The 25,343-nt window shown below is 44.1% G+C and overlaps 1 protein-coding gene across 3 annotated transcripts; it reads right to left on the minus strand.

Moving 5' to 3' along the window:
• Positions 1-20,142: 20,142 nt before the first annotated feature.
• Positions 20,143-25,256, minus strand: mzt2b (mitotic spindle organizing protein 2B). Of its 3 annotated transcripts, none has more exons than XM_035624289.2 (5): positions 25,108-25,256; positions 24,678-24,866; positions 24,404-24,567; positions 22,344-22,481; positions 20,143-20,828 (listed from the first exon to the last, which is right to left on the minus strand). In XM_035624289.2, exons 2-5 carry the CDS (start codon positions 24,851-24,853, stop codon positions 20,680-20,682), a joined length of 627 nt encoding a protein of 208 aa, XP_035480182.1. In that variant the 5' UTR covers positions 24,854-24,866; positions 25,108-25,256; the 3' UTR covers positions 20,143-20,679. The 3 variants fall into 3 exon arrangements, with proteins under 3 accessions (XP_035480182.1, XP_035480183.1, XP_035480184.1); XM_035624290.2 differs by having other exon boundaries at positions 20,143-20,825; positions 25,108-25,255; XM_035624291.2 differs by lacking the exon at positions 22,344-22,481 and having other exon boundaries at positions 20,143-20,825; positions 25,108-25,254.
• Between the last annotated feature and the right edge of the window lie 87 nt (positions 25,257-25,343).

Raw genomic sequence — 25,343 nt, forward strand, 5'->3', positions numbered from 1 at the left:
GGGGAGGCAGATACTTCCTAAACAAAGAAGATAGAAGCTCCGATCGCAACAGATGCAGGTGAGGTCTCTGGCCAGGACGACGTCAAATCTTCATACGGAGAATCAAAAATAAAAGGTTTCAGATTTCATACAAATAAAACCTTGAATAAAGATTTTAAATGCCCTAACAATACGTTAGCTCTGCAAGCCAGTCATCAAATGTTTGCACACCGTTCATAAATGGTGAATAATGTTTTTTTTGTTTTTTTTAAAGGACTGTGGTACCAAACTCAGTAATATCTAATGGCCCTGAAAGCACAAATCTATACTCCGGCCATACATGTTTGCGTCCCCATCGCGCGTCGTTGTCCCAAGCTCTGTCTCTCCATCGCCCACAAGTGCACACAAAGTGTGCCTTTGGTCATCGGAGCTGATGTCGATGGAGAGAGTGAACACTGAGCAGCGCCGCGATGCCTTGCTGCTACACTCTGCAACACAGAGCGCGATTAAACCACGGGCCGTTTGTTTTGTGTGGCCTGAAAGAAAAAGAAGAGGACCCGGCGCCTCACAAGGTAAACATCGCCGGAGAAAGCACTTGGGGGGGGGGGGGGGGGAAACCCCTGCGAGCCACATCTGTCAATGTGGCGCAGCTTCCTATGGAGCGTCCCTGCCGTCTCCACGTCCGGACACATTCCTGTGCCTCCACTGGTGTCTGGATGCGTCACCACGGGCTTTTTTCGCTCTGCTCTTCTTCTTTTTTTCTCGAAAGAAATGATTGCGCTTCTAATCAAACGTAATTTACTCCCTATCTCAGCCTTCTCCGCAGCCCCTCTCGCCGGCGCTCGCTCGCCCTCACCCATCCTCAACCCCTTCACGGTAGCCCCTAGCCCAGGGCCTGTTGCCAAGGCAACCAGCATCTCATTTCTAAAGTGTCAGTTTGCATTATTGTCTTCACGCTTTCCAGCAATAACCTCTCCCGCTCTCTCTCTCTCTCTCTCTCTCTCCCTCTGTCTTTCTCTGGTCGTTTTTTTCTGTCCCTCCCACACAAGTGCACACACATACACATACATACATACACAAATACTCATACATATACCCCCCCCCCCCCACACACACACACACACCTCCTATTCCCCTCTCTCCCCTTGCACTTTATCCTTTAGATATTCCTTCAGTGTCTACCCACTTGAATGTCCCGTCTGTCTCACATACATAATGCAACATGAACACAAACAAAACGCAGAGTATACGTAACTGTGTTAAATGCACGCATTACCCGTCCCGCTGTAGAAACGACGGAACATTTTGACGCTCGCATTGAAAAGGGCTTCTTCGCACCATAATCCACATTTCGCCTGGCGCGAGTTAACAAGGCGCAAAAGCACACTGTGCGTATTATTGAAAACAATGGCGCTTTTACTTTTGCAAACAAGAGTTGGGGTAAAGGTTTACATTTTCATAAAACCGAATATGTTCTTGAGCTAACTTTGCAGGTAACACAGTCATATTTTGAAATTGTTACACCTGACAGCATAAGTAGTGAGTTCAAAAATAGATTAATCACAAATATGACAAACCACAGTATAAGGCGTTAATGAGAATGTGAGGATGTGTCAAAACAAGAAAGTACATTGCACGAGGTTTGTCCTGATATAATAAATGCCATGTCCATGTACGTGCTGACCTGTTCCATAGTTAAAAGCAGCCAGATTTGTGAACTCAGAGGAAGATACTCAAAGACATTTGTGAAGTAGTGAAGAGTTAAGAGTTCATTGTTTTGCGTGTTGGAGCTCTACAATTAAACTTACAAAATGTCCATCAAATTGATTTAATGATCGTGGCGGTCAGGTATAAGGTATTAGGTTATTGTACATGGAACATTTGTATTTATTTCAATAGCAACTGTATTTATGTCCAGTTTGTATTATGCAACACCGATCAATGAAATGACGCAATACAATATACTTTCAGCTTCAACATGCCTTTCATTATTTCCGATATCGCCACGGGCATACATATTAGAGGTGAAATCAGCAACAGAGTCCTTGATTTTGGAAGAGAACATTTACTGATTTTGAATTTCAGGAGGAGCGTTCGGGCGGTGCCACCGTCTTCCGAAGCCAGCATCTTGTGAGGAATCCTGGGGATCACTTCAGCTCTCACAGCCACGGTATACAGCTACTTGATTCAAAAAGAAGGAGAGAGATTTAAGTATTGAGAAATATTTTTTTCATACTGGTTTTGAGCAAGTTTTACAAATCTGCACAATCTGTACAATTCATGGGGGAAGTATTTGCTGCAGGATTATTACAGAAAAATTGCTTCTTCAGCTGCATTTGCCCCCACCAAAAACATCAAGCTCGCAACCATTTAAATGTTTGCTCCATTTAACATACAGAGACTGTAAGTCACTCCTTGGGGCCTGGATTGCTGCGTGAAGCATATTTGGGATATGTAATATTGGGCTGTATCAACCAATTTGACTCTACTAACTTGACTGACCTTCTCACATCCAACTGAAAACACTCAAGACAGAACTACAGACAGCTCCAACCGTGTACTGTCGGTTTTCCATGTTTTTATCTCTGGCTCCCGACCAGTGGAATGATCCTCATCTTCACCTTCAGACAGCCGCACAACCTCCTCTTGTTGCAGTCTCTTTAGAGTTATTTAAAAAAAAAAAAAAATTGCTTTACTTTTCTTCAATATTGCTGTAGCTTGTTTTTCATAGATTTTCTTGGTTATCTTTTTATACAATTATTCTACACTACTTAAAGCTGGAATTTCTTTGCAAATCAAATTTTTTTTGGGGGGGGACATGTTATTTTATCGCCCTTGATATGGTGATATTATCATGTCATGTTTCTGCTACCTGGCGAAAATGAGCGTTTTTGGTCTCTACCAATTCCAAGGGATAATAACAACCATTAAAAATAAAATATCTGGCTCATTTGCTGCTAAATACATCACTGTGTTCACCAGCCAAATGCAAACATTGTTTCAGAGGAAAGAGATATTCAACTTTTGGCAAAGACAACCATCGACGTATTATCCCATGTCATGTTGATCTGGATTGTAAGCTCTGGTTAGCGAAAGCAATTGCCTATTTCGACATCCATCCAAGTGGCAAGCCACCGTGACATCACCCATTGGTCTGAGAACTGCCATTTTAAAGCCTCTAGTTAGGCATTTTGACCAGCGCCATCTGGGGGGAGGGGTTTGAGCCAGAAATAACCATATCTGGAGGAGCCGGGGGTGGGGTCTGACTAAGAGCTCATCCACTGCACGTCCACCTACAGCTGCAACCATGGACGGACCCGCTGTCAATCCCATTGTATCCACGCTCCGATGCATACCGTCTATTTTACTCTAAGGGGGACCAGAATCTGCAATATGAACATCATGTTGCATTGACGACGATTTGAAAGTAGAGATTGGGACCAAAAACTCTAAAGGAAAATGTTTACTGACGTTATAAATCAGGAGAGAAGTAGACGCATTTTCATATGGACTTCTAAAGAAATTTCCTTTTTTCAACCAGTGACGTCGCCCTCTGCTGGTCATTCCAGGAAAATACATGTTTTAGGCACTTTCACATTGGCTTCACTTTGACTACGTCCATTTCTATATATCCATCAGACGTATGTAGCAACTTTATCTTTCATAGCCACCTGACGATTGCGACACCATAGATCTGCTCCGATTTTGGTCTCCACCAACTCCTGAGGAAAAAAAATTGGACTCTTTAGCCGCAAAATGCTCCAGTATGTTCACCATCGAGACTCTAATCGTGTTTGTCTGCCATTCGGGGGCTGGTCAAGTAGGATGTGGTCGGTTCTTGTAGATTTTTCACAAAAAGCTGAGGGACTGCAGAGTCTGGTGATGAATAGTCTTTTTATTCATCTCCACAAGTGATGCCCTTCAAATGCAAGTAGTCGCCTGATCCTTTGTTAATATAAAAATATTGACTACAGATGAAAATGATTGTTACCCAGTCCACTCCAATACAAATGCACATGCCCATAATCCTTTAGCAGACTTTTATATTTACAGGTTGTTACTTTCATATGCAAGGGCGGGGGGGGGGGGGGACAATACCTTTACTCTCATTCCTTTCTGGCCTTAGAATGTACACAATTTTCAAACTGATGCCTGCAGTAACTAGGTGTTAGGCAAAAGAAATGCCAGACATGTAGGTATGAGCCAAAGCAATGCAGGAATTGTGCGTGAGCATCACCAGACAAAATGAAGAAACACTCACAAGCGCTTCACCGCGCTTCCACAAAGTGAGCAGCGGTTGATAAAACAGTTAAGTAAAGTGGAGTGTTTTTGAAGGTCTTAAGTGATCATTACCTGCGAGCTCGTTCTCATTAGAAGCTGAGAACACTGTGAAGTTTTGATCGTCCCCGCAGTCTGAAGGTGTGTTAATGTGTCAGAACGTGTCTGATGTGGGAGAGGAGAAATCCGTTTCCTGTGCTTGACGCTCGGCGGTAGAGGAGATGAAGGGTGCAGGAGCAGCGGAACGGCATTTTTCTTCCTGAGTGTGAGAACACAGACGAGACCCTCACTGCATAACCACTGGGTGACATGTCACATGTTCACGGCGACCTGGGGAATAAAGCCTGGGCTGGCAGGTAAGCGTCTAAGTGTAGTTGAAGACATACAGTATGTTGCAAATGTTGTGACAAACTACACAGACCAGAGATAAATTAATGACACAGCTATGCACTTGATATCATTGTTGGCCCGGGACCAACTCGTCACTGTAGGCGTCCCGCCTGAAGAAGTAGTGCTGCTCAGAGGACGTATCAGAGCCTCTTGTCTTGTCAACACAACGGAGGCTGAGGCTCACCATCACGAGCTCCAGGCAGGGGACCACGCTCGGCATCTGCAAAAAAATGAATATATTGCAGCTTTAAGTCAAATCGAACGTACCATTGAGTATTCCCATTTTATGCTGCGTTGAACTCCCACTGGTATATTGCAGAGGTGCCAGTGTCAATTTACTCCACTGCATTTAACTGACACAGTAGATGTAGTTACTCGTGCTGAGTTGCAGCAGTGGGCTGATAATTTAAAGAGGCATTCCACCAACTGTGCCCATAAAAGTCAGTCTATTCGTCGCCGAGGCTACTGGTTACATTGCGAGAAATGGTTACATTGCGAGAAATGTGGCGTTTTGGGGGCTGAAGGCACTAAAAGTCAAGATATGTTTGTACGCTGCTGATTTAACTTCCACTATTATTTTTATTTTTTTAATTGCTGGAGTTTACCCCTTCAGGTCATTTGTCATACAACGTTGACCCTCAGTCTCTTGTTTCCGTTTCTCAAATGTGAGGATTTACTATTTTGTCTTTTATGCAATTGTAACTGTATTTTGGGAAATCGCAATGGACACATCACAATCACATTTTACAGACCGAAGAATGGATTTGTCAATTAGGAAAACAATTAACAGCTCCACCAGTTGAGTTGCCACAGGCAGTGGAGGAAGAAGCAAAATCCGACATTCAAGACGCACCTACCGTGTGGAAAGGCAAAATGCCTGAAAAATATTCAGGTATTTTGTATAAATGTATGTTTTACTCAAAAACATTGACATTTGTGGCAAATAATAATGCTATTGTGGAATTACATTTTTATTTTCACATTTACATTATCATTTAAACTAGGTCCCCTATAGGCTTCCATAGAAAAAGGCTCCTGTTAGTGTTATATTGTTATCTAGATATTATATAATTTATAATTAGTGATACATTAACCAGTCACAGCTGGTTGAAGGTGGAGCTTTTTAAATTACCTTATATTGTTGTGTGTACTAGTAGTAATGCACTGTGTTTCATGAGCTCATCACAGTTTTCATAAATAATAACTTGATTCTGAAACGAAGGTAGAAGTATCAAGTAGTATAAAATAGGAGTAGTCAAGTTAAGTACAAGCACTTTTTTTTGTTTGTACTCAGCCACAGATGCAAAGTACAGTAAGTTAATCCAAGTACAATAATCTGATTCTACCTAAATGTTAATGCATCATTATTAATAATCTAAAAGTATAATACTGATTAATAAAACACACAAGCTGAATACATGGATCGATACAAATATGACCCACTGGGGTTGTTTTTATTTTCCCTCAATAATGATGAATAATATGTTAATCTGGCATTACAGACGGCCATGGTCGTTGTATCTATCCATCTATCTCAGCAGACTATAAACAACATTCTTCTTGCTTTGCGTTCCGCCATTTCCTCTCAAGTTTCCTCGACATTTGCTTTAATTTGTGGCCCTGTGATTCAAACCGTGGCGCTTATCTCCTTCGTTTTGTTATCTTCTCCTTTTGAGAGGGGCAATGGAGTGAAGCGTCATTTGCAGGGAGCTTACATCGATATCAACAATATGATCAATTGGGGAGGGCCTACAGTTAGCGTAGGAGTCCTCCCTCTAATGTAGCTACTGTACAGCACTGTCGGCAAACACTCCGAGTGGAGACACACTGTTGCCTAATGGCGTGTGAGACGAATCTGCTCTTTTACAAACAGACGGGGTCTTTTCTGTGACAAATAATTGCTCGGTTTAGGGAGGAGAAATCTCGCGGCAGTGTCGTGATGGGAAAGACTGTACTGTATTTCCTCTTCCAGGTGAGCCGCTCTGTCCCGTCCCGGCGATCCAGCCCACAGCGCAGGGCTGGGTCGTCCGAGGCCTCCCAGGACCTGGAAGGTTAATATTTGAAGGAAGGATGGCCCATAAATGTGAGCAAAGGGACTTTTAATTAAATAAGCACTTCTTAAATATTCCCCTGGGCCTGCTGCTTTTGTTTAAAGATGATTGATTGACTACTATCTCTCCGGGCAGGACCATTAGTTTCGCCACTCCCCCGCCATACTCCATCCCTCCCCACCTTCTCTCTACTTCTCCAGCTCTGCCAACATCTCTCCTCCCTTTCTCTCTCAATTACCCCGCTTCCACTACCTCTCTTTTTCCTCCCTCCTTTTCTCCCCTCTTTCGTCCCACCTCTCCTCGCCCCGTTTTTTTTGACGCTCTCCAATGCGACTGCTGTCAGCTACCCTTCCTTTTCTCTTTCCATCAGTCCACGTCCCTGAGCCTCTCTCAGGAGGCCCATATTTCTCCAAACTCATGACAAGGTAATGAGGCCATGCTAAATCCTGCCACGCCCTGGAGCTACATCAGAAGGTGGAGGGGCAGGTCAGCCCCTGCCCGGCCTGGCTGCCTCCGCGTCTGTCGCCGGAACAGACGCGGAGGCATCTGTCATCATCGCCTGCACTCTAAATAAAACTTTCTGATCTGCAGAACTGTGCAAGCAAAGACTAAAACAAAGGAAGCGCTCAAAACAAATTCTCTTCAGCCATCCCTCTCCTCTTTTCCTATTTGTCTTTATCTCCTTCTACTCTCCTCTCTCCTCCCTCCTTCCTCCGGAGCTGTGCCGTAGCAGCAGTCTGCCATGCTCGGCTGATTTCTAGCTGGAAGATGGGGATCGGCGGGGGAGCTCAGTCTGGCTGTGGACAGCTGAGCCATGGACAGCGCGCGCACACACACACACACACACACACACACACAGACACACACACACAAACGGAATAGGAGGCAACTCTATGAAAGGCCCAGGTACATACGAGCAACTGTGGGTGTTACATGTCTGTGGACACTATTGCACCACTGTCGCGCTGAAATTGCGAAAGCGGCCGGCGTACTGTAGCTTCATCTTTGTGAGGGGTCATGTATTGAATGTTTTGCATATCATACCTTTGCAGTATGTGTGTAATTCTTTACACTGCATTCCAAATTCCAACAACTTAATCTGTTTTTCCCCCCTCAATAAAGACTCTATCAACATGTCATTCATTAAAATCGTCACTTTGAGATAAAAGATTGGCCTGTATTGATATTTTTGCACAGCATTCAAATGAATTGTACCTTTTTATTTGGGAAAGCAAACTAAATAAATTGCATTGCAAACAGCCATTTATCATGCCCAATTCAAAAACGCGCTAGAAGGAATTAGGATGAAAGTATTTTTCTTTCTTACGACTATAGTTGTATTTACAAAGAAAGCTTATAGAACAGTTGTGAAAAAAAGAATGTGAGATGTTTTTTGCATTGTACGCAAAGACGAAAAATTATAATTCATCGAATAATACACATAATATTGGTTGGAAATGTGAAGCCAAAAATGACAAAATCCCCCAAACCGTCATGGCGGCGTAGAGACCACCGCGAATTAATTAGCACGTATTGATCAGGTGAACCAAACGTGTTTACCAAACACCGTAATGATACCACTGAAATACTGGAACGCAAACAAGAGAGATTGACATGGATTGGCCCGCGTGTGGGATGGAGTGACACTCCATGGAGTTGGGGGGGGGGGCAGGAGAGGTGATGGCGTGATAATGGAGGCGGTGGAGTGAAAACACTGGGAGGGCACGCGGGAGGATATAGAGACGATGGTTGCGCTCCAAGTATTGGACGGAGAAGCAGGTAAAGTAGGCTGCAGGTGAATGGTAGAGGGGGATTGTGTGTGCGTATGTGTGTGAGAGAGAGAGAGAGAGGGGGGGGGGGGGGGGGAGGGTAGGCAGGCATATTAAAAATGCAGCAGTGGGGAGCAGGCCGGGGATTCACAGTAATTAGATGACAAAACGGCAGCGGGCTGGAGATGAGAGAGAGGGGTCACACACAATGCCACCGCCGCCGGGTAATTTGTAAGTGTCAATCACCGGCCTGCCAGGGGAAAAGTGAGAGGGAGAGAGCCAGAGAGGGAGTGGGATGGTGAGGGGGGGGGGGGGGGGGGGGTAGTGTATTGAGGAAGGAGGGACGGAGTGAGAGAGTGCTGGCGGGCTGGAGACACGAGGGAAGGAGGGTTGTTGTTTGGGGGGGGGGGTTAAAGAAAGTCAGAGGAGACAGGAGGAGAAAGTGAAAATTGTTATGATAGAAACAACAGGAGAGGACGAGAGGAAGACATCTGGTATTTAATATCAAAGAGTGGGAAGTTTTGAAACATGGTCAGTTCTGTCATTGCAGACCATTTTCAAAATTAAGCACGCTTTTGAGACAACAGTAGTACACAATGCCATCTAACCTGTGATGTGTATAACCCCCCCCACACTATTATGACAAAAAAATCAAACTCACCCCCACCAGTATCTAGGCATGCAGATAGTTTACCATACAATACAATACAATACAATACAATACAATACAGTAGAGTACAGTAGAGTGCAGAACTCAAATCAGAAAATGGAATTGCAATTGTCCATATGTGAATTTCAACGACAACATGCACTGAAGAAGCGTCCAACTTCTTTGGATAATCCACTGTCAACAATTTTCAGGTAGACAGAAAGTAATGAAAACAGTGAGGCTCCATAGTTTCTGTAAAGACATGGGTGTTTTCTTTTTTTTCTAATTTAGATTTTATGCATTTTCTGTTCTACATTTATTTCTGTATCTTTTTACTTTCGCTGCTTCGACAGAGACAAATGAAATCCCACTCACCTCGGCTGTATTGGGGGCCAGGTAGACATCTCAGAGACAGATCCCTGCAAACCTGGAGACCCGCGTGACTAGATAACACAGGTAAGTGAGGAAATATCATCTTTATTTTCATTTATTTATTCAAGAGAAGAAGTCGAACGACGAGAGACCAGAGGATGGCCTGCATGGAAGCTGCCGGTCCTGTTTCAGCACCATAACACCGCAGCTACATTGCTCATCCCCGTATAGCCCCGTGAGACGCCAGGATTCCACAACCTTCATTAATGAACTGTCAAGTCTCAATTTAATTGCAAACCCCTCGGATTCAGGTGCACCGGGCGTGGACGTGTGCGCAGGTCACCGAGGCACAGAAGGAGCTGAATGAAGATGGCATCGGCCTTAACAGGATCAGCAATGTGTGTAAATATCCCTCATGTTATAGGGTAATTATATGGCTTTTGCCATGTGGTTTGACAGACAAGTTGGTTGTGCATGTGCGTGTGTGCATGTGTGTGTCTGAGAGGGGGCCCTTTTCATTCCTTTCAGAGGGGGCACAATGGGGCTGGCTGTTGGCATATTTCCAGAGGAGCGGTGTGCGTGCGGTGCCAGCACAATGGCCGAGCAGGCGGCAGTCTGCCGGGGTGCGCGGCCAAAACATGCACAGGGCACTATACAGTACAACCCGCGTCATGTACACACGCACATGCATGCATGCGTCGACAAATCAGCATTGGACACATGTCGTTAAAAAAAGTGTCTTTGCACATGCAAAATGACACGACGGGGCACAATGCCGCTGACGAATAAAGGATTCCTCGGGGGAGACACTGTCCTGCACGACCACTGGCTTCGTCCTCCGCACACGTGCGAAAAAAGCCCATCCCGGCCCACTCCCAGGCTCACGCTGTTCCATGAGTCCCGGCGCACAAGGTGAAGCTATACTACCCGAGAGATGAAAGAAAGAAAAAGTTGAAAACTTTCACAGACGGTTCCCGATGGACAAGCCCTTCAGGGTTCACATGACAGACAGCTGACATCTGAACAACAGCGAGAGGGAGAGAGAGCTACTTGTTCTTCCGCCCCTGTTGATTCGCCTCCCTTAAGCAGACAAACGCATCGCGGGTAGAACGACAGCCAGGGAAACAATTCCGACTCAACAGGTTCTAAAAGTTGGTCGACGGTAAACTGGAGGTGTATTAATTAAATATGCATAATTAAAGGCAATTAAAATCTTCACAGTTAAAAAAGGAAAAAAATTCACGGAATACGACGGAGACAAAGATAGACCAGTAACCTCTGTCTGTGCCTTAATTAAAAGGGAATTTGGAGCGCTGTAACACACACATGCACACAAAAACACCTTTGAAAGTGTCTTAATTGGGAAATGATTGAACTCCTTTTTTTCCTTCCTTGTTTATTCTTTTGTCGACAATTAGCACGTCATAATCCACCGCACACGGATTGTTACCTCTCCTTCCTTTTAGCAGCGCTCACACGTGTTCCTCCTGCTACAACGGTGCACTTCATCCGCGCATGTTGCAAACAGCACGTCGGGGCCAGGGCCGCAGGGCCGCAGGGCCACAGGGCCACAGGGCCACAGGGCCAGGACCTCAGAGCTGCCGCTACAACGCCCCCTTCAACACTCTCTAAGAATGTACAAGAAGAAACCAAAATAAGGATTTTTCACATTTGATTTTTTTTCCCAGAGAATCTTTCCGTTGCATATTCTGTGAAATTATATTTCTCACGTTGTGTAAGTCTTTTTTGTGAGGATGTACACGTTGGATTGAGGACGTGTCCTGAGTGGTAGATAAGGCTGCACGTATTGTGACAGTTCCTTCATTATTTTTTGTTGACAAATTGAATAATTATTTTGTTTTGTAGAAAATGTGAATAATGCTCATCCCAATTTTCCGAGAGCCCGGGATGACGTCAAGGTCGTGCAGGAAAGCATTCAGATTATTTAACTTAACTAAACTTAGTAATACAACACTGTAGGAATCTAACAGCAAAAATGTTACACAAAGGTAAAAGCATGTATTATGAGCAAAATGTACTAAGAAAAAAGTATTAAATCAAAAGCTCTCATTGCAGCTAAATTGCCGTCTGTACTTGTTGAACTATCATATCATCACCAGTGTATTTATGTGTAAAAGAAGAATTTAACTATTGTAGCTGAGCAAGGTTATGGTTTATAAGCTGTTTAATCTAAAAAATACATCATATTTTATGAGATCATCACATGTTTTTCTCAATGTAAAATCTTTAGTGACTTGTAACTCAAGTGGACTACTAAATGCTGTAGTGTAATAAACTACAACATTGACACACAAACACAGAGTTGAAATCTAGTAGCATCAAATGGAAAATACCTAAACTCAAGCGCGAGTGCGTCAGAACTGTACACACTCGTTTGGGGTAGAGGCACTGGTAACGTCTTCGGGCTGTTTGTTTTTGCGCAAGGCACGAAAGCATCAATTTACAATGGTACGATTCTTATCATTCCTTGATGAATTAAATAATTATTTAATTATATAAATAGTTAGACAATCATCTCATTTTGTCGGTTAATGTCATGTAAATGATCTATCTACAATTTGAAGAATATGTTGTCTTTTCCTTTTTCAGATTAGATTAGATTAGATTAGATTAGATTGGATTAGATTCAACTTTATCGTGGCACAAGTACTGACACAACCAAATGCAGTCAGAATCGAACCAGGAGGGCAAAAAAGCAGAGTATGTACATGACCTGTAAAATTAAAATGTGCATAAAAAAGCGTCGCACTGCGGCAAGTCAAAGAACGAGGAACAAGAGTCAATCGAACGGAATCTGACAGGCGATCCGGTGAAGACTGTGACGACATGGCGCGACGTCATTTTTCACTGCTAGGACCGGCGCAGACAAAATGTCATCCACCTACAGTGTACCTACAAAATACATATATATATATTATTATTATTATTTATTTATATTATTATTATATAAGATTATAACCTCCTTGGTGGAGTTCATTATTTTTGCCCAATTTCAACCGTTGAAATTCCAATAGGTCGTAGGAAGAGTCGGCCAAGACAACAGGAGGAGTTGCCACAGAGGTCCCATTCAGCAGGAATGACAGAAAGGGGCCTCGACAGTGCCACAGGTCAAGGGGATGGGGAATATGACATTTGTGAAGAGGCAGAACAGGATAGTTGATGTTAAGTCCCTCAGTTGAAACAGCAGCACATAGCCATGAAAGCGAGGGCCGACTGTTTGACACAGCTCACAGGCGCTGATCCTGAACCACGTTCAACACAGTCATTTCAGAAGAATATTCATCCAGGACACAACTCCCAGGCAGCTGTGCGGACTGTCTCTCCTTTTGTGAATGAGTGTTTGTGTGCGCGCGCAGCATGTGCGCGCGCGCGTGTGTGTGTGTGTGTGTAACCTGACAGACTGCCACACAATAGGGGTCCAAGTGAGTGTGAACTCTATTCGTTCCCACAGCTGCCATTAACAGACGGAATGAACAGCCCCTTGCTAACAAAGTGAATAAATAAATAACGCTTAAGAGGCCATGTTTACCTCCTCAGTCTCTGTCGATTAGCGCTACTCGACAAAAAAAAAAAAGCAGGAAGAGCTTTTTGGTTTGCGACCCTCTATATACACACACGTGTGGATTAACTCTTTGTACAGCACAGTCACTCTCTTTACATGTAGCCGGGGGAATTCAAGTCGCCCTGACGATCCTTGTTGGTTTTTTTGTCATACACCACTAACTGTGTTGGAGTAGGTCCCTGTGGGATGACAGAGACCCAAACAGTCACGGAGACATCTGCGGTTTAACCACTGCTAAAACTACGTGTAAACTGACCTTAACTCAGTGTTAAAGAGTCTGCAGCATTTAATATTTCCATTGATTTGTCTACAGATCCCATGAAAAGACCAAACCCCTGCAATGTGATATTCCACTTTCAATAAAGTTATCACCTCTCCAGCCGGATTTCTCTGCAGCTGTCAGCCCAGAGCCCATTTGTTCCTACTGAGGACGTGAACAGTTGAAAATAGATAAGAAATGCACTTCTACTAGAAATAAAAGGTTTCATGATTTCCAAAAACAGCAAGCCACTGTAGTTTTTTTAAAATTTATTTTAGGAAATGATGCTCAAACGCAAATAAATGGTGCATTTTTATCTCCGCCAAGGAGGTCACGTTTTCACCCCTTTCCAGCAGGTCAGTCGGTCATGCAAAAAACTGCAGCACAGATTTCCACGAAAACTGGAACTATGGGACATGGTCCAAGAAAGAAACCGTTCCATTTTGGCCCAAACCGGACAAAGGTGCGGATCCAGGATTCTCTTTTTTTAAACTTTCTTTAACATTGCGAGAAAGGGCGGGTTTTTTTACGTTTGTTTTCTGGGTTTTGTCTTGGGGAATAATTCATGGATCCTGATGAATGACAATCAGGCGCATTTATGGGATTGATGTCCATGAGTGTGAACAGTTTGCTGCAGCTTGGTTGAATTTATGGGGACCGGTTGGGCCTTGGCGGAGGGATGCACTCGACTGAGTGCCATTCTGGGTTGAGGACTATTTTCAGAGGCAGATTAATCCACATTTGATGCCAAAGGGACAGAGGAATAATATATCCTGTTGCTTTGGATACACTGACAGTACCTCGGTGGGATTCGTTGACATTGAGGGAAAATACAGACTGTGTTACAAGTTTTTCAAGTTGTAGTCTTGGAAAATGAACTGTATTCACTGTATATAATGCTTTCCTAGTCTTATTAACCAATCAAAGCACTTTACAGTGCAAGTCACATTCATACACATTTTCGCAGTCCTTCTATGTACAACGGTTTTTCTATCACACACCATTCATACACTGCGGGCACAGTCGTCAGGGGCCATTTGGGGGCCCGGTGTCTTGCCCAGGGACACTTGGAGAAGAGCCGGGGACTGAACCATCAGCCTTCTGGTTAGTGGACAACCCGCTGTACCAACTGAAATCTGTCTTGTCAGGTAAATGTCTGATGAAGGTGATGCTAACAAAGTTATTTTTGATTTATTTTGTGTTACTCTGTCTGGTTCATGGCATTATTCTTTTTTTTTTTTAGATTTATTAAAGAACATATGCGCACCAACCTTTGTAAATGAGAATTAGAACAAGGTAACTTTGGGATTTTTGTCTGCCACAATAAGGCAGATGTACAAGCGAGACCATGAAGGCACAGAGCAGCCAAAATACAAAAAAACCCCACACACTCATCACTTATCTCCAGTCGTATCTAATCATGCATGGTGTCTACTCATTCAGTTTCATCTAGTCAAGATGTCCGTCACTGAGGTTTCTTCCTGAGGGCCATATAGCTTTAGCCTAAGTCCACGGTAGGTTTTCTAAGAATGTATGGGTTTTAGACACATAAATCTACATTCTATGGTTGAAAATGTACATATTTTCAATTTTTACGTATCACATTCAAGTATTTTTAGACTAGACAAGATACTGAAAGGCCAACGAGAGAAAATAAATGAAGAAAAGATACAGTATTCCAGCATATCTGGGGGTTTTTTCCCCCTTTGAAAAAGAAGGGTAAGGTTTAATCATGGTCCACTTACTGAACTTTTTTTCGGAGCGTTCAGCTGCATTGCATAGTAAATTGAATCTCTACTCAGCATCTCACGCTTAATTTTGCAGGTATGTAAATTCCTAATAATTTCCTCGCAAGTTTCCTGGAGAGAAGGGCGCACTGCAATTACTCTAACTGCAGGAAACGCGGAGACAGAGCTACCGGTTTTTTAATTTTTAGTAAGCTGAGTTGTATTGCGTTAATAAGCACTTTGTGGTTTCCAGAGGACTTTTCCTTGAAATATTGGAAACCTTGGAAAATTGGAACCTAAGTGAAGAAATAAAATGTGAAACATTTCATATTTTTTGCGACTCTCTGTGAGGGATGACCTGAGTATTTCTAGAATGCAGCCTCACTGACAACTGGATAATCCAAAGATTTTTTTTTTTTTTTCGTTAGGCAGTTGTTCCAATTACGAGGTTTTTAGTTTATCCACAATATCGGAGTCGCTGTTTCTGGAATATCTGGTGAATTTTTCAAACGTTATTCGTCGGTGCTTTGACGAGTCAAAAATGAAATCCAATTCGCCTCCATTATATTCAGCTGGCTGCAGAGATGTCGGAGGAGAAAACATTAGTTAAAACCAAATGAATATCTGCATGGTCAGATACGGTATACCCCTAACTAACAGTATGTGGGGAGAAAAAATAGGTATTTTTTTGCAATTCAGATGAACTGACCCTTTAAAGATGTCGGCCCCATAAGGGCTTTTGGAAGAAACAACAAATAGGGAGAAAGAATAAGAAAGTGACGTTCGCGGAGCTCAAGATGCTGATCCAGCTACAAGGAGGACGGAATGATGGAAGAGGAGGATCAGCAGGAAAAGGTTTGGCTGAGAGTCTGTAGCGTGTAGCAGAGGGTATAGAGAGTGGATGGAGATAGAGACAGTGAGTCGAGGGTGGTGGTGGCGGGGAGGGGAGGGGCTGCAACAAGATGGAGAGAGACTGCCTGCACATACTGTCAAGGCAGTTAATATAAGGTGTGGAGATAAGGCCCCACAGACAAACATTGACCAAATCAGGCATTTCAGCAGCGCAGCCCCAACTGTCAGTCAGCCTGAGAGACAGACCAACAATCAGCACTCTACCTCTGATAAGGGCTCTACTGGGCGCGTGCAGGAAATAGCCAATCTGCAGCAAGCCTGGCAAGCAGGGTGATGGTGGGGGGCGGAGGGGAGGGGGAGGAGGACGAGGAGGAGGGGGGCGGGGGGGGGGGGGGGGGGGGGGGGGGGGTGATGATGGAGAGTGACGGGGTTAGAGGAGGGAGTGAATGCAGGGAGACAACAAGTGAGGAGAAAGTGGCCCATAAATTTAGAGAGAAATGTGGACCAAGAGTTCACAGGAGAGGGATGATACCCGGGAGAAAGGGGAGAGAAGAGAAGGGAAACTGGATGATATTCCTCCACACCCCCAACCGAGAGCTCTCGCAGAGGAAGAAATTCAGGAGGGAATATAAGTGATGGGGGTAAAAAGAAAAAAAAAAAAGAGCCAGAAAGAGAGGTGTGATATCGGCTCTTAAAATAGTGTCTCTCCCCAGTTTTTTGTCACCTGGGAACAGCTTGCACAGAGAGAGTGTGAGAACTTGGTTTAGACCAACACCTTACATTAATGATTTGCCAACAGCTCTGACTGGCTCATTCTTCACTGTGCTGTTCGCCCTGCCTCGCACACAATGGCATCGTTGCATCGTCTCCATTGATTAATGGTGCATATAGTGTGTACACGCGCCGGCACCAATTCACATGTGCGGTGCATCTGAGTGAGGGATAACGCTCCCCATTTACTGGAAGAGTCTGGGTATGAGATTCCCTCATAACAAAATGAACACATCCAAATCAGAAGCCGGGCCCCGGATGCCTATGGAAATCCAGGGTGGTGGAAGGCCGCGTTCCGAATCTTGGATCCACACTGGCCCCTATGGGTCACATCAGGGAGCAGAGTCTGGCGGCAAGTTTGGAGGAATAAATTCCCAGCCGTTTACCTTTGTCAAACACATTTAGGTTCCTCCGAGCAAAAACAGTGGAGAGCACTAACAGCTGCTGAGTATTTATTTCCAGAAGTGGAGTCAGAGGGGTGTCTGCAGCTGCCTTGATCATGAACCAAAATGCCATCAGCATGACCAGTGATAACAGTAGGAATCGTAAACAAGCTAATCGCAGAGGGGCCTATTTGTATTCTCATTTGAGTTTGCGTGCGTTGATTTGCAGCAGGGGGGGGGGGCGCAGGGACCGGGAAAACAGGCGAGGGCGGCGTTGGAGAAAGGCGAGGGACACGGAGTGGAGGGTGGGGCGGTGTGTGAAAGGGTTAAGTTCCCCTCCCTGGTTGCATGCTGCTTTCCCTTGCTCTGTCAAGCCCCATTAAACCTGCTACACCACAGCAATATGGTGCCATCAATTACAGGCACGATGCCATCAATGCAGAGCGCAGAGGAGAGGCGAGGAGAGGCAGGAACATATAAACAGGACAAACGGCCACATAAAAGACCTGCGGCTACATAAAGCCCTGCAGCCTGCCTGCCTGCCTGCCACACACACACACACACACACACACACACACACACCCACCATCTCCCCGCTGTCCCTGCATCATCTCTGAGGTTTAGTCTGTTTGAGGAGATGCTTTGTCTGAAATACACACAGTCAACCAAACGCGTACAGGACGCCTCCGTTTTAACATTCACTTTCACTGACGATACCAATCAGGATTCTGGAAAGGTTGGGGGGAAAAGAAGAAGAAGAAAAAAAAGGACTTGGGCACACTGGGTGACGACCTTAATTATTGTGTGCTTCTACTGCCCCCGTGTGATAGAAGTGAGAACGTCACAGAACAACAGAGGCACCAGCATCAAATTCCCAAAACTTTTTTAAAAAATACGCTTTGTTGGGAACACCTACCCCCGCTTATTCAGGCAATTATAAAATCAGCCAATGGTGAGGCGGCGGTGTAATGCATGAAATCTCATTGATCTCATTGACCTTGACTGCGGCGTGATTGCTGCTGTCAGGTGGGCTGGAGTGTTTCCGAAGCTGCAACATCCAGGGAGCGTCAGTTGTGTTCCGACGAGAGAGCTCGAAGGAGAACGGTCACACTGGCTGGATCTGAAAGGAAGACGGTGGTAGCTCAGATGACCTCTCCTCATAACTGCGGTGAGCAGAGAAGCATGTGAGGATGAACAACGCGTGAACACCATCGAGGCGTTTGGTCACGGACCGCGTCAGGTTCCACTGCTGTGTGAGCCGAGAAACAGCAACCCTGAGGCCGCAGGGACACACACTCCCCAACACTGGACAGATGCAGACTGAGAAACGTAGCCTGGTCTGATGAAATCCGGATTCCGCAGAGGCTGCAGATGGCAGAGGCAGAATCCGGAGTCAAGCCGCGGCGATGCAGCGCCACCCGCTGGCACGTGTCGACGACGAGTGATGTTTACAAACTGCAGTCGCAGTGTTGTGTGGTGCGGTCTGCACCATTTTGGGGGTTTTCGATTAACAGAGCCTGGGCTGAGGCGGAAGAAAAAAAACGGTTCGCACACAGAACCGACAGCTAGAGGGCCGCAAGGAAATATTAGCAGATTTTTTACAACCGTGTTTTGCTTCAGAATCAGCACTGCCCCTTTAATACAGACAAATCATGGTTTGAATGTCACAGTCTATTGGAGTATAGTTACTGACCATGTTTACCCCTTCACGTCCACAGTTCACCGTCTTATAACGGCGACTTCTAGCAGGATACTGGTTTCATGAACATGACAGTGACCTTCGGTGACCTCTACAGTCACCAGATGTAAACCTTTAGGATGTGGCAGAGCAGGAAATTGGCAGGCATGCATGTGCAGCTGACAAATCTGCATAAAGTCTCAAACATTTGTGGAGTCAGTGACACAAAGAACTGAGGCCGCTTGAGAGCGAAGGGAGAAAGTACCTGGCATTATTATGGTGATAGTAATTAAGTGCTCGGTTGTTGTCTCTTCTGCACTTCCTTTTCACCATCATGGGACAGAAAAGAAAAGGAGAAAAAAAGAATCAATACGACGGTGACAGTAAGAGAGCAAGATCGATAGAAGTGAGCATTCTTGAAAGTGACACTTACAAATCTATGTCTCATCTCCATCACAGAGTAACCCGCCTTCCTCAAGGTTCTGAGTGTATTAGCAGCGATTCAAGAAGAGAAAGACGGAACGGCTGAACTCGTTCAGTGCCGAAGAGGAGAGAGAGTGTTGGCCAACCTGAGAGAATATGGTGTAACAGCTAGATTAAGATTCAAGAAGAATTCATAGTATAGAATCCCATTTTTGATTATCTCAAAAAAAAAAGAAGACAAGTCTCCGTTGAAAATCTTCATGAGCAGATAGGGCATCAGTCATGACGTGACTTTAACTCATGACATACCTTTGATGCAGACAACTAAGGTTTCAGTGCCACAGCGATCACTGACCGAAATTTGACCTAAGGTCAAAGGGATTCGAGTGATTTCCACTCACTGTTTAGATCCCATCCGCGCAACAAAGTATTTTACTTAGTATTACTTTACCCTTGGCTGCGCAGAATAACAGTGCAACATTATATACAAAGAGTTTGATTATGTAACATTCATCTGCTGAAGGGGGGGGGGGGGGGGGGGTTGTTTCTAAATTCTCACCTCAAATCTGAGTGAAGCAGACGGGTGGGTGTACCTGCAGGATTGGGTGACATCGCAACTGGTTCAGAAGCCGCTTCAGACGTAGAACAAACCAGCTGCGAACATTAAAGACTGAGCAGATGTGTAAGTGGGTTTTTAAGAGATTTATCGCTGGAAACAGCTGCAGAAAACGGCGTAATGAGGGGCGAGTGTGAGAGAAAACCCCAGTGACGCTGTGGTTGGGACAGACACACAACGAGCTGAAACTCGCTATAATAGTACCATGATTTCCTGTAGGCTCATTGGAAGTAACCCCCCTTTTCACAGTGTCATTGTTTTCACACCGTCACATCAGACACGAGTTACTATTAAACTTGTCTGGAGGAGATATTTAAGGGACACATAAAACTTATGGTAAAAAAAAGAATACCATTTAAACATTTTAGTTTATCGTTGTTGGATTTATTTGAGGTTCATTGTACTATAAAAAAGCTGCACATTGAATATTTTCCAGTATAAAAAAAACAACTTTGTTTCTGCTGAATGCTACAAGGCTACATGTGTATACTAGAATATAAAAAAAAAAGTTCCATATTTTCTCACTTAACATCCTTGGTATCTTATCTAGTAATGTATGTTGCGTTCATTTTATCCTCCCATGTCCTCAGATATCTGTGGCTCTTCACAAACATCACTCTGACTGGTTTTATCTTGTACTATGATGAACCAGAAAAAAAAAAGTTCATATAGACATGTGTGGATTAATCAGGGTAATCTGGTTATCCCATTTTTAATTTTCTACACTGTAAAAAAAATTCCATTCACCTCCATTGCATAGAGGCAGCAGACCCCATGCAAATAAATCCATGAATTTGTTTTCTGTTATTTAGGTGAACCAGTCATACAATAAAACATAAAGATAAGTTAAATGCAAAGACAAGTACATATTTACAAATGGTCTCACGTCGACCTGCATCTTATGTGGAGTTTATCTGAGAGGAGGAGCTACTGCTGCCGGAGCTCTTGGTCTTCTGTCCCCTGGTGGCGCTGGACTGCCGCTGCACTCGCTGGCCGGAAGCCTCTCTGCTCTTCTCACTGTGGCTCGCTCCAGCTTTACTGCGCACTGCTGACAAAAAAACAAAAAAACACAGATGTAGGATGAGGCAGAGGTTGAGCTTTTCATACAGTATGTTCCAATTAACATGTAAAATGTAAAGGACGATGACAAGGGAAAGAATATAAACGGGGGAAAAATTATGATACGAGATGAGAGCAAATGGTTTCAACTTCCTAACACATCTACACTGCACATCTGAGCACAGCACGGACCAGTGAGTGCTTTTTTGCAGTCATGAACTGTGATTACTCCGTGGGTCTCGGGAGACTTAACACATCTACATCCAATAGGTAATGTCGAGCTGGTTTGGAGTGAAAGTGGGAATCTTAAGGAATTTTCCAATTTCACATTAGGAAATTAAAATTTTTCAATTTGGAATTCATATTCCAAGTCAAAAATAGACTTTTAATTCAAAAACAACAGCTGATATCGTATTTTTTTTTTCAAATCAATATCTCTGTGGGGGCAGCTCTGTGGTGGGGATGGAACTGCACAGTGTGGAGGCAGTGAAAGAGAAGAGGATGAGAGGAAAGCTGAGAGTGGTCATGGACGACCCCTCACATCCCCTCTGTGCTGAACTGAGGCAGCTCAGGAGCTCGTCCAGCCACGAGCCTCAAAGCGCCTAGGAGGCTCATTTGTGCCCCAGCACCCACAGTCTAAGAACTCTATGTAATCCAAATCCCAACTGCTCAACCATTTGATTTTCTTTTCTTTTTTTAATTGCATGACAGCTACATTGCACATAATTATTTCTATTTTATCTTATTTACCTTAGACTCTGTTGCTATTCTATTTTATTATTACACTTTCCACAGTGATGCTACACTTAGGTGCTGCTGTGTCACTTTTGAATTTCAACTACGGGGATCAATAAAAGTTAATCTTATCGTAGCTTCAATGTCATGTCCATTATCTAATTTCAAACTGAAGCCCAGAGCCTGAAGAAGAAAGAGATGTGTAGCTGTCCAAATACTTATGGCCTGAACTGTATTATTCACCATGTCAAGGTCCTTCATCCCCAGAAGATTATCAAATGCAACATACAGTCACGGACAGGCAGTTTCTCAAACTGAGATGTGCTTTGAATTCTCGATTTTCCATTCTGGTGGCCGGCATATTTGGTGAGGCCGAACCATAGCATTTACAATGTTTTGAATTTGTTAATCAGCTCAGAATCATAGGTAACAAAAAAGTCTGACTCCTTACAATGATCAGATTTCAAACATTACCCGGTGCAGTAGGATTCCTTTTCAACTTCAAAAATCAAATGTGCAGTGAAAATGTCCAGCTCTATCATTGTAGTCCACACACTCATGCATGTACACACACACACCCCCAAACCCACGGCCATGCATAAACACAGTCTCCACTCTACAAAGTCATGAAATGGGACACGCACAGCGGGGAGTTTTGGCACAATCCTGTCTCTAATTTCAGGCAAACAAAGATAACAGATACATTTATCAAAAATTTTAAAAGGCATGCGACAGATGGAGGTGTGTGACACAGTGCACCAGGGGGGACCTTGAGAGTGAGGAGCGCTAGAGTCTTGGGGACCGTAGACCACAATCTTAGTGTTGACCCTTGTGGCTCTGGGGCCAGACGCTGAGGGGGGAGCAGCGGGAGGCTTAGGGCTCTTTCCAGAGACCAAAGAGTCCTCTTCTTCAGGAAACAAGAGAACAACAGAAAAAAAAACTGAATTCTTGGGGGATAGAAAGGAAATTGGAAAGCAAAGTGATGTGCACACAGTGATGATCAGCTTATCAGACCCTCTACAGTACACCCTTGGACACCGTCATTCAAGTGCAAAAGCTCATTACGGGGAAAAGTGAAGAGAGAGTTTAGTTGTTGAGGGGGATTAGTCGACGCAGAGTGAAGGACGAGAACCTCTGCTGTAGTACGTACAGTACTTCAGTGGAGGAATGTGAACATGTCACACACTTAGAGAGAGACGGGAGAAGCAAAGAGCACAGGGAGAATAACAAAGCAAAGTGAGAGGAAAAGTTCATCAGGAACAAAAAATTTGCGACCTGTCTTACGTTGTGTTAGCTCTACACACACACACACACACACACACACACACACACACACACACACACACACACACACACACACACACACACACACACACACACACACACACACACACACACACACGCACACACACGCACACACGCACGCGCACACGCGCACACGCACACACGCACACACGCACACACGCACGCACACACACGCACACACACGCACACGCACGCACACACACGCACACGCACGCGCACACGCACGCGCACACACACGCGCACACACACACAGACGCACACACACACACACGCACACACACACACACGCACGCACACACGCACGCACACGCACACACGCACACGCACGCACATGTATAGTGGCGTTTCAGCCAATTTGGTCCCTAGTTTAGATATGGAACTTCAATAGGACCGAAAATGGTTGGGTCTACCATTACCTGTAACTTTGAGACCAACAATATCGATTATTCGATGGGGCGTTCATGTGCAGTAAGTAAAGCAGGGTTTATTCATTCATAGCTCTGTGTGGTGCTCTAGAGGCTCGGCCTGGGTGAGTAAGGTTCTGCGAAATTAATGTAAATGTTACATCAATGTTCCATTTCCAACATATTGAGTATACTAATCCTTTAACAAAAACAAGATGGAGGTTCATTTTACCATCATCTGTGAGGATGAATTCCCTTCCATATGGAAAAATAGCCATAATTGATGGATAAAATAATAAAAAAATAATAAAAAAAAAAATATATATATATATATATATATATATAAGAAATGGAAAGAAGAGGATAATTCCCCTATATGATAACATGGGATTGCTTTTAGCAATGAAAAGTGCTCTATAAATGAAATGTATTATTATTATTATTATTATTATGATATAGGTTATCAGTAGTGATATAGTTATATAGTGTGATAGAATGGTATTACTGCTGGCAGCACTGAAACCACACGCCAGCAATTTAACTAAATTATCAAAGTTTTCGCTTTGCAGCGGTTTGTTACCAAGTTAATTTGTCTAAACATGTAAATAGATTCTATAAGTTTAATTCAAATAAATCTAATATATGTGAATAAAATAATAGTAATAATAATCAACTCGCAAAATGGATCTGCTGCAGAGCCACACTCAAGAGGAAGCCATCTCATCTTACTTGGTTGGTAGTGAGTTTAATGAAAAATAACATACCTCACCCTATATCGCTATACATCGTGTTTTTTGTTACTTTACTCCTGGATGATGTTTTCACATTATTAGGTACCTAAGAACATTTTCTGCAATCTAGAAAATTGTCACATTCAGATCCCATTTTCAACATTCGCCCCTTTTCATGAGTGGATCTATGATTTAAATGTCCCCATCTCTGGCAGATATTTACACAGGACTGCGGTATACGAGCCTGGATCAGGGGCTCTGCAGTTTCAAGCAGCGATCTAACAGGCCAAAATACTGAAAAAAATATATCTGTGTGAGTGTTAAATCTGAGCTTTCTGGCTGCAATCCAGTCAGTTAACCACCATTGCCCACACTCCGCAGACACTGACCTCTGGCCTCTGTAGGCGCGGAGCCGATGCCGGTGGTGTGGGTGGCGGCCGACGCCGACTCTCCGCCGCAGCTGTCGGCCACTCTCTGGCCTGCACACATCGCCTTCAGAGTCTGGAAGACTGCCTGGGGAGCCACGTTCATCTTCAACAGGTCCACTATGATCCTGAGGGAGACGAGAAAGGGGGGCATGAGGAGCAGACAGCAGCCTTTCCTCCTGGTTACTCCTCCATATATATACACAACAGCCAGGGGTCTAACAGTCAGGATGCTTACTTGAAGACCTCTTGGTCAACAGTGATGCCCGCAGCCTGGGTCAGCTCAAACAGCTCCGTTTCCTCGGCGCTGAGCACTTTCTTCTTCTTCATGGCATATTTCTGCACATTGGAGGTGACCACCAGTGCTGGGGAGTCTGGGGCTGAGGGCAGCGTTTGTTGTGGTTGTTGAGACATCAGTGATGGGAACCTGAGGGGCGGGGGCATGGTTGGGATGAATGAGAATACATAAGGTACAGTAACATATCATAGAAATAAACCTGTGTAAATAGAGGCGTCATTTTTTTTTTTAAAAACATCAACAGTGAGCTGCCCTCGTAATACGTGGGTAATTTCAAGCTCCTCTACAAATATTATCAAACATTTTAGCAACAGAGCACAATATAGTTAAAATAAACACTTATTCAAAGGAATACAGATTTTAAACTTACCGTCAAATTAGCGGCGGTAAGCTTCCGCTCTCTTGCAAGAGCCAGTGGCGCGCGAAGATTACGTCACAACCGTGCTGCATTGTGGGACTTATAGTGCACACAAATCTGAATCGCAGATATACTTTATTGATGCAAATAGGAAATTGTGTTTGGTTACAGTTGCCTCATAACTACACAATTCCTTCGAGTGGTTGTAATTCGTCCTCAATTCCGTTATTATTTTAGCATATGTATTT

Source organism: Scophthalmus maximus, chromosome 2 (assembly GCF_022379125.1).
Source record: "Scophthalmus maximus strain ysfricsl-2021 chromosome 2, ASM2237912v1, whole genome shotgun sequence".
NCBI classification, from domain to species: Eukaryota; Metazoa; Chordata; class Actinopteri; order Pleuronectiformes; family Scophthalmidae; genus Scophthalmus; species Scophthalmus maximus.

Coding starts and splice junctions, on each gene's coding strand:
- mzt2b (XM_035624289.2), bottom strand. CDS start 24,853: ATGTCTCAACAACCACAACAAACGCTGCCCTCAGCCCCAGACTCCCCA. Junction 22,482..24,403: donor CGCGCCTACAGAGGCCAGAG/GTCAGTGTCTGC, acceptor TGTTTCCTGAAG/AAGAGGACTCTTTGGTCTCT. Junction 20,829..22,343: donor TAGCGCTCCTCACTCTCAAG/GTCCCCCCTGGT, acceptor TTTTTTTGTCAG/CAGTGCGCAGTAAAGCTGGA.